We start from the raw sequence: 18,601 nt of genomic DNA, 5'->3' as shown, positions 1-18,601 counted from the left end.
CTCCGCGCGCAAACAAAACTGTAACCGGTGAAAATTCAAGCGTGTTCGTTATCGTGTCCTCGAGATGCTCGAGATCGATCGAAAAACTCGTACTCGAACAAAAATAAAGAATCGGTGAAGATTTCTCTCTCCGAAGGAAATAATTCCTTTCTATAAATTTTTCTCAAAAATATTCCGATCCAACCTCTTTCTCAGATCCGACGGAACGTAAAATTATAATAACCCATATATTATTCTGTTCAGATCATACTTATCTGCGGCCTGGTCCTCTCGGCCATGGCCGAAGAGACGAAAAAAACGGCGGAGTCGAGCGTTCAACCAAAGGAGGAGAAGACGAAGCGCGGTTTGGAGCTTAGCTTGGGCGATCATGGGTTCGGAGGTGGTTTCGGCGGAGGAGGAGGAGGATTCGGTGGCGGATTGGGAGGCGAGCACATATCCACCGATCACATCAAGGCAGTCACGGTCACAAAGACCGTCCACGTGCCCGAGCCTTATCCCGTTGAGGTCACGAAACACGTACCCGTCCCTGTCAGCGTACCTGTCAAAGTCCCGATCGACAAGCCAGTCCCTGTCCACGTGCCCCAGCCTTATCCGGTCACGGTCGAAAAGCATGTGCCCTACCCGGTCGAGAAGCCCGTGCCGTATCCTGTCAAGGTGCCCGTCAAAGTGCCGATAAAAGTACCTTTGCCGGTCAAGGTGCCGGTCAAGGTGCCGGTCACGGTGCCAAAACCGGTGCCCTACCCTGTCAAGGTGCCGGTGGTCGTGAAGGAGCCTGTGCCGCTTATCGTTAAGGAGCACGGACTCGGCGGAGGATTCGGCGGTGGAGGATTCGAAGGTGGGCTCAGTTTAGGCGGTGGACACGATTTCGGAGGCGGTTTCGGAGGTCACGAGCATTACTGAACCAAAAAAGACTCCGGCAGTGCATCGTAGTCTTTGACCTTCGTATGTCTCGTATGCTCGTCGATCGGGACGAGGCACAGATCGGTCGGTAATTTCGTAAACTCGATCTTTCGAGAGCACGTTTGCTGGTCGAAACGTGAACAGTACTGATCGGCGAGCAAACGTGTTTTCCCCTCCCCTAGTAGACGTCAGTCGAAATGTACCAATATTGTATTCAATCCGTGATCCCCAACATCGTCAAATTTTGTATTGTACGATATGTTTTTTTTTTTTATGAACGAATAAAGCGATATTTTTTTATACATAACAAACCGATTATGTAATGATGTTAGGAGACGCAAGATTGCTCGGGAGAGAGAGAGAATCGGTTACGCGATTACGGGAGGAATCGAGACTTTCACCGATTAATGTTACGTTACGGTGGTACACCTGTTCTGTAACCAAAGTGTCGGCGGGATAAAGATATATCGTTCGTTGCTTCGTAACGCGAATTAATAGAAAGGGAAAACGAAATGGACGTCGATCTGCGTAAAAATATTGCACGATTCGATACGACATACGCATTCTCTTTGAGCAATCTTGATGTTTTCGACACCCCATCCCTCTCTCGCCTTCCTCTCTCGTTCTCTGTTTATTTCATAAAAATCGACGCCTCTGCCACGATTCTATTATTTCTACGGGAAATTTAATTTAGGGAAAATATTTGCTTTAGCGAATATTATATTTACTTTGCGCGGGAATAAGTCTCGAGGGGGGATGGAAAAACGAATAGGATAAAATAAAATCGTAATTCGACGTCACAGCCAAACCCTCTTTCCGCCTCGTCTGATTTCATTTCCGCGTGCAACGTTCGTTTCCCCTTTGCGCGCGCACGATAATCTCCTGGCGAGTAGTGAAACTGAAAGTGACCCCAGAATCCGTATAAACGGATTTTAAAATCTGGGAAAAGGGGGGTTTCGTAGGCGTCGTCGCAGTGTGCAACGCAAGTTCGTTACGTGTGTGCACGAAATTACAGAGGCGTATCGTATGCGATTGCGGTTTGCTTGGTTCAGCGAATCCGCCAGGACTCGAACAAGGAAACGTGCTTACGACAATTTTGGCACATTGACGAATGCCCTCTCTGCGAATATCCGTTCTATCGACCTTGTCCAACGATCAACCTGCGCGCTACAATCGCGTTTCGATCGATTGTTAAATTATATCGGTGCAACTTGCTCTGCGTTTCTGCACGCTGAATAAATTATCGCCGATTTACAGAAATAAACAGGCGAAATGAATAGATGATAGATTGCGCGATTTATCTTGCATCGAGCCAAGTGACAGGAAATAATCGATCGTAAACACGATAATGTATAATATAACGAAAATTAATCGTCTAATTACTTTGATATGATCAAATACTTGGAAATGAGAAAGAGATAGGCTTTGATATTTGAAACCAGTTTATCAAATCGTGTTGACGAACAAATTATTACGTAATATCTACCGTATTTTTAAGATACAATTACCCAAGTTTATCTGCAACTGACCAGGCGAGTTTTCGTATATATATATATATAACAGCCTGCTAACCGATATTTTTGTATATACGAAGACACACACGAACGATTATTTTAGCATATCCCATGTTATTTAACTTGCGGTAAGCAAGATAATCATATTTAATGATCCAGGAAGTTTATACAAGAGAGATTTCTTCGATCAGCGCATGTGAATGGCGTTCATGTGCAAAGAGGAACAGAAAGATGCAGTTCCTCGACAATATAAGCTGGTCTCAAAGTACGTCGATTGCATAAATTACGTTTCTCTCGATTGAAGAAAACGTAAACGTGTTTCTTTGCTCGAAAAACGTATCCTTTCCTTTCGATGTATCATATTTGTTTGTTTCGCGTTAACCGAGCGAAATAACTCGATGATACGCAACTCGGTGAAATATCGACGCCTTGTAAAATATTACAGAAGCTTGCTCGTAACTAACTTTTAGAAAGGTATCATTGACTGTGAGTAATGCTTCCGATATCTTTTACGCAATGTTTCATTTTACGAGCCATAAGATTATAAATATTTCGCACCGTATAATTGAAAGCATATTTCATCAAAGTAGACAAAAAGAAAAGAGAAAAAATCGACCGATAAATCCTCTCCTCAACTTTTTGTTCCATTTTTACACAAAACATTGAGATTATACAACAAGATCTTTCTAAAGTTCGTTGCTCTCTCGTTTCCTATTTTTCCAATCTCGCGTCGTATCTTATTGCTCATATATATATATATATATACACGTGTGTATCTATATATTCCCAATTATTTATTCGCGCCACACACACAAGCGATTTTCATGCTTCCTCGTTCCCCAGAAATTGGCGCGAAATCGTCGAACATCAGGCGTTTCCGAGAAATCAGAACGTGCCGCAGTTTGAAGTAGACGCGTCTAGCTGTGTTACGCAACAACATTTGGAACCAAGTGTCTTATTTTCCTTTCCGTTTTCTTTTCTTTTTTTTATATTCACCTTTCCTTTTCGTTCTACAATGCGAAGAATCGTGACTTGGCGCTCGCATCAATCTCTATTGTGTCTCTTCTGTCAAGAATTGAAATCTTGGAAGGGACGAGGTTTTTTCACGTTCGCACCACACTTTTTATTCCGATACATCGTGGAAATCGGAGCGTTGCGTCAAGAACGCATTCTCACTCTCTACGCACCAATTGCGATGTAACGTTATCGTGGAACAATCTCTTCTAGTGTTATTATTTCCGCCATTTGCTCGATTTTATTTAGGATAGCCTGCCTTTTGTTTGTTGCGCCGAGATTCGATTCGACTTTTCGATTCGCACGATTCCAAGTTTCATTAATGATCTGAATCTGTAGGTGAACTATTTTTTGCATACGCATTGCGAGGATGATAAAAAAAAAAAAAAAAGAAGACTTGCATACGTTTACGAAATGCGAATTAACGTGGCTAACTTCTTTTTATATATCCATCTTTTTTTTCCCACGATACTTTTATCTCACTTTTATCATTCGTTACGATCCATTAAAGATACGTAGAGTAAAAAAGAAAAGTAGTCAAAATATCATTAGCACGATTGAATTCGAAAGCGATGTTCGGGAGGAAACGTTTCACAACGTTTCAAAATAAAAGAGCTACCTTCTCGTTTCAACTATAAAAATACTACGAAAGCCTATGATTTTCGTGATTATTATCGCCAAACGTATTACGTTTCTAAAACGTACGATGTAACAACGTAACAAGAATTCGAACGAGTTCGCTACACGTATGAAGAAATATTTGGATCTTTTATTTCTTCCTGTTTCAATTTTCCTTTTTTGTTTTCTTACGATATATGACGAAACATCTCTCTTATTTGCCTTACAGCCCATGCATTTCTGATATTCCCCTTCACTTTCTAACGTATAAAACTTGCTGCGCGTGTCAACAAAATCGACCAAATGGAATCGTATATGTCCGTGGAAAATGGAAATTTATAATACATCCATAACCCCGGAAGTACAAAGTATTTCCAGCGGGGAGATCGTTTTTTTTAAGCTCGCGGAAAAGCGGTAAGCGGAAGCGAATTCCTCGAATGTTTTTAAAAACGATGCGAACTCCCCGTCTAATGATGCATTCTTACTTCTTTTTCTCGCCCATTTCTTTCTCGCTCGCTTTCGTAGAACTACGAAATTCGTGGCATTCCAAGGTGGCAGACGGGTGCATCGTAGCAACGTGAAGGGAGTATGGAATCCTTCGTTCCATACGATCCGTCACGTTCGTCGATAGACAAGCTTGTTTGCACGAGAAATGATCGTCAACGGTACGTTAATATTAGCTCTGCCAACACGTACGCGCCTCAAGTTTGCGTTTTACTTGCCCGCGCACCCTCCCCTTTATTGCATTGCAAAACGAAAGAAAATGTTAAATTAATTGGGAAAAATGGATCGATGGCGTGGCGTGAAAAAAGCGCGAGCGATGTAATATCGCTCGAATAATATTGACAGGCTCGAGGAATATATTTGAAGTAAGTAAGTAACGTTAACGAGGAACTTATCTCCTTCGATTTGCAGCATAATTCTAATGAGAGAGGCAGAGTTGTAACTAAAATAAGATCGTAACTTCATCGTAATTACTGGACCGTAATTTCACAGGGGTGCGACAAATTACTTCCAACGCCTAAGCCACGTTTCTCCTTGATAAAACTTTATCGAATTCCCGAGGGAAAGGAGGAGCCACGTGGAAAATAACACCGAATCGTTATGCCCTCCTCGGTTTAATTAACATTATTGAAAATGAGAATTACGTCTATTTATATCCGAATATTTTCTCTTTTATTTTCTTTCGTTAATCGCATGATATCATATCTCTGAATAATCCGTTTAAAACCTACTTTTTAATCTCTCTGTTTAATTATCGTATCATCTGTCTCAACGGTATTCTACACTCCGCGTATCTACTGCATTAAATTCTCGTATTATTATTAATAACAGGGTATAAATAGAAATTCACAACTAGAGATAAACGCGTGTAATACGATGCCAGTATATTACGCTCCGCATATTCGATCTGAGAAATCCCTGTAAAAGAGTAGTGGCAACGGTGACATCTGAATTTATCGCCCTATTAACCGGTGTATGCTGTGTCGCGGAATTGTAAATGCAACTTTCATCGGAAGTGGACCACCATCTAGAAATTCCTGGTGTTGCGCAACACGGTGCAGGATTATACTCATTTAAATTCCACTCGAACCTTTGTCAACAATCTGTCTCGCATGATGCAGAGAGTACCATCGGCTTTTCTGTCTCCTATTATACAAAGTTACCGGCCTCCCCCTCCTCCTTTCTCGTATCTCGTATTTGCATCGTCGCGGAGAAACTTTCCAAGTTTCACGGGACCGGAACCACCCATCGAACCGATCGAAAGTTTCCGTCGTTGCTTCTGAAAAATCTTTTCGATTGGTGTTCGTGTGCACGAACGCAATGCTTTCCACAGCATTCGTAGGCCAGCCTACAAAGTCAATGAGATTACGTGAACACCGATCCGTGCACTTCCTAGGTCGCTTACAAGTGCACACGAATGACTGAATGTTCGATCTTTACTTCCGCACCGCAACTCGTTCCCGTTTCGTTTCAATCGTAATATATAATATAATTATTCGTGCGTAAAAGCTATTTATTATCACTCTCCTCTTTTTCTTCTTAGTTTCTTAGCTTTCTTAGCACTTTTTATTTAAACTTCTTTTCTTTAAACTTAAGTTAAAAGCAAAATGTTGTAAAATAAACGATTTGGATGGATACCGATGAAAGGAATTGTTTGTTTTACGTGCATATATGATTTTGAAATTTAGAAAATGTTAAAAAAAAAAAATATACAAGTAGATTTGTATCGATTTTATAATGAGAAAATTATGAAGAACGGGTAATTGTTTCGCATTACTTCAAGCGATAAAAATCAGAGAAACGAAAGTATAAAAGGCAATGATTGGATTATAAAATACTCGTATGGTAAGATATGGATAAGGACTTGCATACGTAATATGCGGTATGAGTCGTGTATTTCTATATCATCTTTAACTGATAACTTTATAAAAAAATATAATTTATATAATAATAATAAATAAATAATGAAATGTCAATCGTATGATTTTACTTTTTAATCGTAGAAAATCAAAGAAACATACGTAATCATACGTAAACATATGTAAAAATGATATATTGAAAGTATTAAATTTGATTATTTCTAATAATTAAAAATAGGTATTGATTTTGAGTTATAATTCTTTGGATTTTATCATATCTTAAATTTATTTTTAAATCACGATTTACAAAGCGATAAGATAGATTATAACTAATGATGTAACACATAGCATCTATGTGTAAAAATTGCTTTTAATGTTGCCACTATCAAAAAATTGTTAATTACTTTTTTTTTTTTTTCATTTATATAATGAAATTCATCGTTTATAGGCACTTATTACACAACGATTTTAAAATTCGTACATATAAATAGTTTTATAGAAACTGATTTATTAATCTCTACATTTCTATTTAATGAAATATACTCCTACGTAACTCTATTAGTGAATTAAAATTAAAATCAATTTTCTTTTATAATTATTTTCCTTTTTTTAATTTTTATAATTACAGGGGAAAATTTGCAATTTATTAAACTTCAAATGATAGGAAAATCTTGTACAAAATTGATTTTACACCGAATTATTGGAAGACAGTATTCATAGTGCTCTAACTTTCGTAACTGTTTACGTATAAATACAGTAATTAATGTAAGTATTATTAATGTAATATAATAGATATAGAGAAGAATTATATTAACCGGGATTCACGTTTATCGTATTAACTATCTTTTCATGTTTTGTAATAACTGTATCATCGATATTTATGTTATCATTTAAATTACTTTCTTTATCTTTATCAATCTTTTGGTTCTTAGAATACACAAGATCGTTTTCAATTGGTCTATTTATATCTGCTTTGTCCTTTATTGTGTTAGAACCACAACTACTATCAATAAGATTTGTAGCGGCAGTGTGTTTTAAAGCCAAATATTCGTCAACCGAGCCCATTGGGTGTTTCTCTATAACTTTGTTATTAGTAGTTTCTATTGTAGGTGGTGATGAAGGAGGATTTTTAGGAGATGTATTAAGTTTAGAAAGTCTTTGACGTTCTCGTAATCGTTTACGAATTTCCGATTGAATCTTTGATTCTTTTATCACACTTTGAACATCGTCTGTCTGATAGTAACGACTCGCCCAAGTTTCGGTCGCATTAGATTTTTGTGAAGAATTTTCTGTCGTTTGTGGATTCGATTGCTTATTTTCTACAATTTGATTATTTTTATCATTCTCGTTATTTTCTATATCATCCATATCGTCGCAATAATTATCTAAATCGATTATTTCATCTAAATCTATAGATTTCTCTTCATCTAAAGTTACTTTACTTGATATTCCTAAAGTTTCAATGGAATTTTGTTTATTTGGCGATGAATTATCATGTTTAACATTATTTTCTTCTTTCTCATCATTTAATTTTATATTCGAACAATCATTATTTTTTATATCTATTATATTTTGACTAACATTACTTTGCGCGTTTACTTCGAAAGTTATATCTTTTGATTGTTCTTTTATATGCGATTTTTTCTTTGTTTTTCGCCTTTTGCTACTAGATTTTGATTGATTATCTTTATGAAGTGCGTTATTGCTATGAATACGTTTAAGAATTTCATTTTTTTGTGTACTATTTACTTCTTGATGAGTTTCTATTGAACTTTTTATTATATTATCTTCCTTCGAATTTTCTATACTATTAATATTATGTACATTATTTAAATCTCTATTTTCAATATGATTAATATTGTCTTCGTTTTCTATAACTCGTTCATTTTGTAATTTTTTATTTACACGCACTCCGCTATGAGGTTCTCCTTCGCTGTCACTAGAGAGTAACTCGATAGTTGGAGTTGGTTGAACAACTAATACCACATCTTCATCTTCAGCAGTATTTTGCTGAGCACTAATAATTCTTTCCAATTGCCTTCTGCAATTTTCCTTTTCTTTTATTTCATCTTGTTCAGCCTTAGCTGCAGCCGTTTTATTTGAAATATCATTATCTGTCACCGATTTAGATGTATTTGGTATTATATCTTCCTCTTTTCTTATTAATGCTCTTATTGCCCTTGCGCGCATTTCTAATTCTAATAAATCTAATAAACTATCAGCTTCTTTTTCTTTATTTTTATCTGTATCATCTTCCTTTTTTATTTGTACATTCTTATAAGTGTTATCAGGAACTTTCTTACTATCAATTTTTTTGATAACTTGAGATTTCCCTTTTTGTTTAATTCTTTCCTTCTTTATTTTTCCTTTAAGTGTCTTTGAAACTTCATCCTTTTTAGATATATCTTCATCAGTAAACCATTCTTCGGTATCTGAGATAATTTCCAAAGAAGGTCCTATTGTTATGAAAATAATGTAATTTAAATATAATATATTTAAATTACTATATCTACTAGTTCTAAATTGCATAACTATCACTATACCTGAATCATCTGTTTCACTTGTATCTGATGATTCTAACATAGGTTTTCCATTTAAAATACATAATATACGGCTTTTGGACATACCGCTTAATTCATTAGCACACCATTTTTCTAATTGTCCAAAATCCATTTTCTGAAAGGGATTAATTATGTGAACCGAATCATATATTAGGTATTTCTCTTAACAATTTATTTAATCCATCGTGTGATGGAAAAAACAAATATACCTTTAATGTTTGAGGCAACATCATACGTATTTTTTCAGCTTTAACAGATTTGAAAAGTTGCCTAGCTAATTCTCTACGATCTGATAAATATTCTTTAATTGATTTTAAATCTCTAACATCTACTTCTTCATCAGATGATAATGAAGAAGAACTACCAGACGAACTACTACCTTCCTAAAATGTTATTTCTTATTAATCAAATTATAATGAATATTTATTCACCAGAAGTATATGAATATATACTTATTAAATGTACTAATAAAAGATAAATAATATAAGAGAAATTACCTCACTACTATATACACTTTTTTTTGCTTTTGACATGTTTAATTTATGAAATATTTTCTATATATATATATATATATATATATTAAATTTTTATAAACAATTCATACAAATGACATACAATGTCATTGAATTTCTATTATATATTATAAATATTGCCTGCTTTCCATTCTTTTAATATGACAAATCCAGTAATATCAATATAAATATCAAACAGAGAAAACATTGTGTAGTATTACTACAAAACTAGAAACAATATTCAAAATCATAGATAAAGTATACAATAGATTTGTAGTATACAAAGATGTATACAATAGATGAATATGAAAATGACAGATGTCTTATCTATGTTATCAATACATATATATCAATGTATTTAAAATTATGATTCTATTCTATGTTATATTGATAATGTTTAATTCTATTTAAATGAATAATCTAAAAATTTTAAAACCTTAAATGCATGAAATATAAAAATATTTGATATGAAATCTAGGTTTTATGTTGTTCATGGTAAAACAGCTACCTGCTACTCATGTCAGGAAATAACCTATCTTATTGTTGACAACTATTTGTCAACAAAATGATACCAATTAAAGAGAATACAGACTTATGAATAATCCGAAGTATAATCATATAAGTATTTTATTTTTAAATAGTGTTATTCAGATTATAAGAATATTATTCTTAGTGTGGAATTAATTTTGTGATTGATAATTGACAGATAACAGATAACTAAATTAGCAATTAAAATTTTGCATTTTCTCATTGCTAATGTTGTATATAGATGTGAATTCACATCTTTTGATAAAAAGTAAAATAGAATCAATTACTAAGATAGGAAGTCATACCTTCCCTCCAAGATATATGTTATGATAAAGTCTACTAGATTTATAATATATCACATTTCTTATTCTTGTATTTATAAATAGCAAAGAAAAAATGTTGAACAGAGTTAAATCAGTATTAATGAATGTTGTGGGTGGAAGTGAACTTGGCCTACAATATCCTACCGATTCAGATAATGAAACAGTAACAGATTATCTTAATTTAAATATCGTTACAGAAGTAGAAAATAAACCATATAGTAGACCTAGTTTTCTAGGATTAACAACAGAAGAAACTCAAGTAAGAATTTGATTAAAAATAAAATATATTTTTATGATGTTGTAATCAGTAATCATAAAATTATTTATTTATATAATTAATAGGTAAGTGCTGATCATAGAGTAAGACCAATTATAGTTCCAAGAGATTTAAGTCGATTACCATGGTGTGCTGGATATGCAGAATGTATAAATGCTGGAAAAAGTACATGGAATGAAGATCAAACATCTGCAACTAGAGGAGATCTTAAACTAGCAGATGTTAATGTTACATTGCCTTATGTCATGTTCTCTATGTTTGATGGACATGCTGGTTATCAAGTAGCTTTAACAGCAAGATTACACTTACATAGGATAATTCTTGTAAAAAATTTTATTCATAATTGTCTATCTTAATTATAACTCTAAATTCTATTTTTTTAAATATATATTGCTTTTATAGGGAAGATTAATGGCGATACCTGGTAACATGTTACTAAATGAAGATGAAGATGAACTCATAAAAGGAAGAGATTTAGTAATTGGTGCTATTGAATTAGCATATAGACAAATGGATCAAATGGTAGAAGTACAAGCTCAAGGAGGAGGTGGAGGTTGTACAGCAATTACCATTTTATTTTTGAATGGTAGATTGTATGCTGCAGGTGCTGGTGATTCAAGGTGAATATTTCAACAGTTATATCTGATATGGATACATGTATATTAGAATGATTAATATCAAATATATAATTTGACAGAGCTGTATTAGTTTTGGGAGAAAGTCAACGTGCTTTAACAAGAGATCATACTCCTGATTCAGAATCAAATCGCGTCAGAGCATTAGGTTTTCTAAGAAGTACAGAATTACTGAAAGGTCATTTCACACCACTTGAATTTAGAAAACGACCATTGCAAAAAGAATTAGGATCTATGGTTTTGTATAGAGAACCTTATATGACTGGTTGGGCATATAAAGTATTAACAATTTCCGATTTAAAGCTACCTCTTATCTCTGGACACGGAAAAAGAGTAAATAAACAACATTCTTAAGATTAGAGAGATTACGACGCATAGTTAATATAAACATAATTTTTTGTACAATTTTTATTATACAGAGTCGAGTAATGGGTACTATAGGTGTAACGCGTGGTTTCGGAGATCATGGCTTAAAAGCGGCCAGTACAGGAGTTAATATAAAACCATTCCTGTCATCACAACCTGAAGTGCAATCTATAAATTTAGATAGTTGTAATCTCACAGAACGTGACTGTATTATTGTAGCTACGGATGGACTTTGGGATGTTGTATCAGATAAAACAGCAGCAAATATACTTAGAAAAACACTCGCTCCTGATAATCCATCATTAGAATATAGGTATTCTTTACATTTTTATAAGAATTGGAAATTATATTATAAATAGAGAGATTACAAAATTATTCCTGTCACAGGCTTACAATGGGCGCTCAAGAATTGGTACAAGCAGCACGCGGTAGATTAGTTGGGCGAGCTTGGGTTGGTAAATCAGAGAATCTCGAAGAAACAGATGAAAAGTTTTCACCTATGGCATCGGTTGATGATATCAGTGTCTTAGTGGTACCATTGTACCCATATTTGTGTGAACATAAACAGTGGTTAAAAACAACACAACAAGAAAGAAGATACTCTATGGATTCGTTACACATATCTGTCAATAATTCTGTATAATAGATAATCAAAGTTGTAGAAACCGATTTTATGTTTAAGTAGGAATGTTACAGTTGAGATCAAGTGTATATTCATGAACATAGTATGAAGATTAATCACCAAAATACTGTTGCTTTTTACATTGCTTTTAACAGATAATATTTATATTAAATTTTAAAATTATCTAACATTTTTTTTGAGAGTGATAATTTATTGTATACTGCCACTTTTTAAAAGTGTAGTTAAAGAATGCCATTATTATTTAACAGAACATTCCAATTGTAGAGTGTTGAATATAGTGTAAGTAACTTAATTTTAATGTTATGCAGCATCCAAAGTAGAAGTAAAATCTGTATAATTTTTAAATTGTGTGCATAATTACATATATCATGAACAAAGTAAGGAAAGTAAAGTAGAAAAAATTTGTACAAAAAGTAATCTTACTATAAATATACTTTTCATTAAATGATACTACCTGTCTATTTTATATTTATTTTCACTTTAAATATAATACGTAATTGAAACATATATATATATATATATATATATATATATATATATATACATAAATATATATATATAAATAATTATAAAGTTGATCCAAATAGATCAGTAAAAAGAATAAAATTTAATTAGATTTTATCTTATCTTTGTATAATCTGTTTTGATATATTCTGATGTAATCAGTGTAAAAATTAAAAATTTAATAAATGTTATACTGTATTCAGTTAAATAAATTTGAACTTATTTTAAATGATTTATTTTATTTAATTTTATAAGTGAACATTATTTCTATTTCAAGTTATATATGAAATATATTTAATTGATATATTCAATACTATTTATTCAATACTATTTTATAAAACAAAATAAAATTATTCGTAAAGTTTTTGTACTTACATGATTTCCATCCTATGATGAAAGGCTATCAATATTTTCTTCATTATTTCACACTTATTTCACTATATATTCACAATATTTTATACTTATAACTTTACACGTTACCTTATCCACACGATCATTCGACTATGCAAATTATTTTCACGATATTTTAATACAAACTTCACATTAATATTGTAAATTTTTCACACCGACGCGACGCGTTTCAGCTTGATTATGAAATTTGAAATTTTCAAACGCTTTTATAGGATATCGTACTGCGCATGCGTCGCGCCTAATTTAAACTAGGAATAGTATATATTTTTTTATATTCGTACATAAATAACTTAAAATTTTTAATATTTTATAAGAAATGTTATTCGTGAAATGTTTCTCTGTTTTCAAATACATATATATGGATAATATATGTAAAAAAAATATAACGTTTAAGATAAAATTAAACAATTAAAATATTTTTTTATTCGTACATTTAAACTGCATGTGTAAAACTTATATTAAAAATTAGAATCAATTTCCGAATGTAAAGTGTCGATCCGATAATAATTTCAAAATGAACGTTAAATTGATATTAAAATTTTTTTCGCAACATTGCAATATTCTGTATATAATAGATGACGTAAAAATATGAATTTCCATATACGAGGAAAAGCACGCAGGGAAACCCTTTAGGCACTTAAAGGGGCAAGTGCATTTTCACGTCGTTGGGATGGCACAGTGTTCCAAACAGTCAACTTTCACAAATTTAATTATGGCGCATAAGCGAAATGGAAGGCAACATTCTGTTTTCATCGGAATTGTATATTATTAGTCAAGGCTAATATAAACATTATCCTTTTAATTTTTAAGATTATTAATCTTAATTTCTTCGAATTCCAGTTACGATTTTATATTATATTCAACGTGTGAATTGTATGTCCTTTATGGCTGACGCTACGGAAAGATAACGTCCTGAAATTTCTATGAAACGACCGGCAATAAAGGTGCAGATGAATTTTAATGCATCACCAATGTCGTTCCGGACTAAGAGCGACAGCATAAAAGGGCAGAAAGATAAAAAGCGTCGCGAATCACCGTAGGAAAGTGCTCTCCTCCATGCGGAATACGCGCGGTGCCTGTGAAAACTAAAGCTACTCTGACAGTTCCCCGTTGACCCTAGCATCGTTCGGTTTTAAAAAGTCGCCGCAGCTTGACTCGACAGTTTTTCAAACTCTTCTTTGCCATAAGCCATCAAAATTTTCATCCCTCCATTTCTCCGAAAATATCATTTCGACGCGGTTTAGCTAATGATTTTTATATTGCTAAATGCTTTTATTGTATTACAAAATACGTATAAACACGTATTTTCTCACTTTTACAAAATATCAAATATTTAATCGACATATCAAGAAAAATAAAACAAGAAAATCCTAATATTTTTAAGTACATTTATATTTGTAATAAAATATAATTTAAATTTAATTTTTATCGGAGGAAAAATTGATGGCACAATTGCACGATAATTTGACCGACATAATTTATGGTCCATTTTTGGATTAAAAAAAAAGAAAAAAAAGAAAACTGACGTGAGTTACTTTTTTTTTTTTTAGCAAACGTCACGTGGCGTGGACACGTTTTTCGTGCGAGCGAGTTATGACAGGCTATCTGTCACGATCATCATCGATGGTGACTCGGAGGATACCAAGGGACGTTATGCTTCTCCCGGCAAGGGGTGGCGAAAGAAAAGATGAAAGAAAGAAAGAAAGAGCGAAAGAAACGGTAACTTACGGTGTATCGGAATGGCCGCAAGTTAAGGGTCTCGTACAGCCTCGATACATCATCGTTAGAGAACTTTGGACGGCTTCCTGGTTACGCCATTGATGGCTTCCTTCGATAGGACATGATGTATCTACCTTTCATTGCTGCAACATGGAACTGGAAGTCGGTTCTAATTTAAAAGTAAAAGTACAAATTAAACGATAGTATAAAACATTCGTCAACAGCCGTGTTCGTACATCGATCATACGAGTCGAGTCGACTCGTGATACGACACGTTTCTAAACCTAAAATTGATGTATGAATTTTCATTTAACCTAGACATAGCATAGAGATAGCACGATCCGATTGGAGACAAGTGATAATGCCTCTTTTGATCGAAGAACTAATTCAATTTATGTAAATTGAAAGTGAAACTATTACTTTTTTGAGCTTAAAAAATTCTAATACTTAAATAAGGATATCTGTACATTTCGAAATACGGGAAAATAAGAACACGTCGATGACGTCTCGCATATTTTTCAGAATTTTCAAAATCAACTTCTCCTCGTTAGTTTCTCTAGTTGTCAACTCTCTTAGCATCTCCGAACCTAATGTCCCTTGGCTGGAAACTAACGCCTAGTTGCCGAACGTGATGCAACGGATAATGCGACAAGTTTGCCGTCAAGGGATTATGTGACCAGTTCTATGCTCGGATCTGTTAATACCTTCACGGTCTATATTTCTTCGTTCGCATAGTACTTCGCTCGTTTAAAATCGAGTTGAGTTTAGATTTATAATTGCTTAGAATTTATTTGAGTAGAAAGAAAGTTTTTTTATAAAACACAATCTTCTCCTTATCTTCCTTGTATTCCGATATTGCACATATGCGTTTGATATTATCCATAAACAAGGAAAGAATCGTTCGATTACAAGAAAATTGTTGAAGTTTTAAGATAACGGCGATAAAAAGAATAAGAGAATAAAATATAAAAGTTGATCGAGACTGAAGCGAGAGATGAATGGGGAAGAAGGAAAGCTTTCCACCTTTTCCTTTTTCCTTCCTGTCTCGCTTGGTTCATGAATTTTTTGCAACCATTAACTATTTTTTTTTTCTTTCTTCTAGAGATAATGGCCGGTCCGTTATAACCTCTGCAGATTACAGAACGAGTCGGATGACCAGTGAGGATTCTCTAAAAAAATTTGTATCCGCAGCGATTGGGAAAGTAGAATGATTACCCGCATGTCGGCCCACATGCATTCACCTATACCTATCCGAAACGAACAGATTGAACTAAATTAAGTTTTTCTTTTTTTTATCCATGCATTCGCCTTTTGTACAATGGCACGGAAATAGGCTTCCATATTCCTTTGAAAACTGTTCTCATTTTCCTCCGTAAATCTAGATGGAAAGGAATGTCCGCGACAGGCGAACAAATTAAGATAATGACAGATGTTTCCTGTGAAATAATAAAGAATAATGTTGCACGCGAAAGCCCTATTTGCTCATTGGAACATCATTTCTCAAAAAGAGAATAATTCGCATTTAAACGTTATATACATACATATATATATAAATATATTGTTCAAAACATATATGTAAAAATTATAATTCTCATTATCCTGGAACATCACGATTCGTTACAAATTATAATACATCCTTTGATAAAATTTTCTATTAAAATGTATCAAATTCAAACGAGATGGATAGCCTTTTTTTTTTCTTTTTTAAATACAGAAACGCATTTTTTGGCGAAAGCAAGATCCATTGCGTATATATATGTATATATTGCACGCCTTCGGGAGTCCGGGTCTATTCGAGGGCGGAAACGGTTATCCAATATCAAATTAGCGTACGTCAGGGCAAGTTCTTCCATGGCATATGCTCAATAACTCCATTTTCACTGACATAACTTGTAATCGTATAATCCGTCTAGCAATCCGACTGAAAGCAACGATTCTGTTCTTTGTCGATCACGAAGAATGAAAAATATCCGCTTTATACAGAAACGCCGAGCGTTTAGCTGTAATTGATCCAAATCCAATTTCTGCGAAACGTTGAAGGATACAAGCTCGTTAATCCGATAAATCCTCATGTTTCTTTCTCATGAGATACTTATTCGATTAACTCCATCCCTTCTTAACGGGTTCAAAGAAGATAGATAAAAATTGATTTGATTACGAAACAATTTACGATAAGGATAAACGATCGATTCACGGTAAAAGCTTTACGCGGTAAAAAGATTTTTACCGGATAACGAATTAAATCAACGTACTCAACTTAATTAAAACAACGTGCTTACCTCGAATTTTATATAATTTTTTATTAATTTCAACGATGAGAATCGATTGATAATCGATCGTTCGAGGAAGGCGCGTTTCATAAGACGCGATAATAACGATTTCTCTTGATTGTCCGCATGACCGAGTCGGAAGCTCTCGAGTAGCAAATGGATAGGTGTTACCTAAGCTAGTTACGGATCCTTCGATAAACACAGACGGACAAACGTTTCCTAATTGTGCCGGCAATTGTTTACGCTACCTCGCAGCACCTTCCGCTCTTCCTGCGTTCATGGCTATTCCGTGTTTGTCCCTCCGCTTCTTGCCCGTCTCTGTTATGTCTTCCGGAAGAATGGACGACGAAAATTTCGACGTAGGAGGATCAACGAAAGGGAGGTCTTAATTAAGTCGTTGGCGTCCCACCTCCCTCCCTCGCAGAAGGAATCTTTTCATTTATTACGTAATTTTCTTCGACGGAACGAAAAGTTCTGTTTGCCGTATTAATTTCTCCGATCGTCGACGACGCTCAAACGAATCTTTCGCTAAGCACGACGACGTCTACGAGGATACGCCTTCTCGAATTAATTTTTGAAGAAACATCGAGACGGAAAGAATTTTCAAGAAATTCGACGATTCCGCTTCGCACCGTCCCATTTACCACCAATCGAGTTCGCCTCCTCGTTCGCCTTCTCGTTTCTCTCATTTTTCCCATTCACCTTTTGCCACGGTTTAAGCATCGTCCGAACGATACGTCGATTTACTGCGGTTTTACTACTCGCGCGGTCGCCTGTTTTAACGATGCATAAAGGTGGAGACGCATAAAGAAAATGTTGCGACCGATGAACGCAAGATAGGATGCACGACATGTAAGGCATGCAACAAATCGAGGTGGCCGCTTCTCGAGGGAAAAAAATATCGGTCGTTTAACACCCCCTCCTGGCCGTGCTCCCACGGGGCCGATACCGAGGACGAATTATTGCGCCGCGCCAATCTACGAGGATTACTCGCAGGGGGGAGGGGAAAGGGCCGTCGGGACGTCGTTCGCCGATTTTACGGCCGCACACGTCGTTCTCCTGAAAGCGCATCGACATCGTTGCAGCTTGAGCTTTCTGAGGATTAGCCTATCCGAAACTTGCGGCCATCCGTGTTACGCGGTCTATCGAGAATTTCGATTCGATAGCCTCGTCACGGCCCCCCATAATTCATCTTTCTTATCGCGATCGTCGTGCCAAACTATGGATAAAGTGTCTAATCTATCGATAAAATAGAAAGAGCGAGTTCGTGTAGGTTAATCCCGTTTTGAAATTCCATTCCAATGTTATTTTTAATTGTCATCGAATTTATACTCGATCGATACGAGCGCGTTCGGTGAAAGTGGACGCGCGAAACGGGAGAAAAGGAGCGGAATGTAATAATAGCGAACGAATCGATGGAACGTTTAGAACGTTTGGTATTGT

At 34.7% G+C, this 18,601-nt stretch overlaps 3 protein-coding genes and 1 long non-coding RNA gene across 6 annotated transcripts in view; 3 read left to right on the top strand and 1 right to left on the bottom strand.

The window, feature by feature from the left end:
• LOC100864300 (uncharacterized) overlaps window positions 1–1,211 on the top strand; it is a 189,504-nt gene extending 188,293 nt beyond the window's left edge. For all 3 annotated transcript variants that reach the window (XM_086915365.1, XM_086915364.1, XM_003691383.4), the window contains exon 2: window positions 244–1,211. In XM_086915365.1, coding sequence (XP_086771491.1) covers window positions 277–900 — 624 coding nt within the window. In that variant the 5' untranslated portion in view covers window positions 244–276 and the 3' untranslated portion in view covers window positions 901–1,211. The remainder of the gene's footprint in view (window positions 1–243) is intronic.
• A 5,465-nt stretch (window positions 1,212–6,676) lies between these two features.
• Window positions 6,677–9,794, bottom strand: LOC100864420 (uncharacterized). Its single transcript, XM_003691384.4, has 4 exons — window positions 9,468–9,794; window positions 9,180–9,353; window positions 8,953–9,085; window positions 6,677–8,865 (listed from the first exon to the last, which is right to left on the bottom strand). Exons 1-4 carry the CDS (start codon window positions 9,501–9,503, stop codon window positions 7,220–7,222), a joined length of 1,989 nt encoding a protein of 662 aa, XP_003691432.1. The 5' UTR covers window positions 9,504–9,794; the 3' UTR covers window positions 6,677–7,219.
• A 171-nt stretch (window positions 9,795–9,965) lies between these two features.
• Window positions 9,966–12,704, top strand: LOC100872086 (protein phosphatase 1H). The gene is made up of 6 exons (XM_003691294.4): window positions 9,966–10,592; window positions 10,676–10,933; window positions 11,013–11,230; window positions 11,308–11,578; window positions 11,665–11,924; window positions 11,999–12,704. Exons 1-6 carry the CDS (start codon window positions 10,407–10,409, stop codon window positions 12,252–12,254), a joined length of 1,449 nt encoding a protein of 482 aa, XP_003691342.1. The 5' UTR covers window positions 9,966–10,406; the 3' UTR covers window positions 12,255–12,704.
• Window positions 12,705–14,719: 2,015 nt separating this feature from the next.
• Window positions 14,720–16,359, top strand: LOC147656422 (uncharacterized). Its single transcript, XR_015294495.1, has 2 exons — window positions 14,720–15,068; window positions 15,991–16,359. It is a non-coding gene; the product is annotated as an uncharacterized LOC147656422 (long non-coding RNA).
• The last annotated feature ends 2,242 nt before the right edge of the window (window positions 16,360–18,601 follow it).

This window comes from Apis florea, unplaced genomic scaffold (assembly GCF_048593485.1).
Source record: "Apis florea isolate Af1SG1 unplaced genomic scaffold, ASM4859348v1 contig_3772_pilon, whole genome shotgun sequence".
NCBI lineage: Eukaryota > Metazoa > Arthropoda > Insecta > Hymenoptera > Apidae > Apis > Apis florea.
The sequence above is the reverse complement of the archived record's forward strand: the minus strand, read 5'-3'. Positions and strand labels throughout refer to the sequence as shown.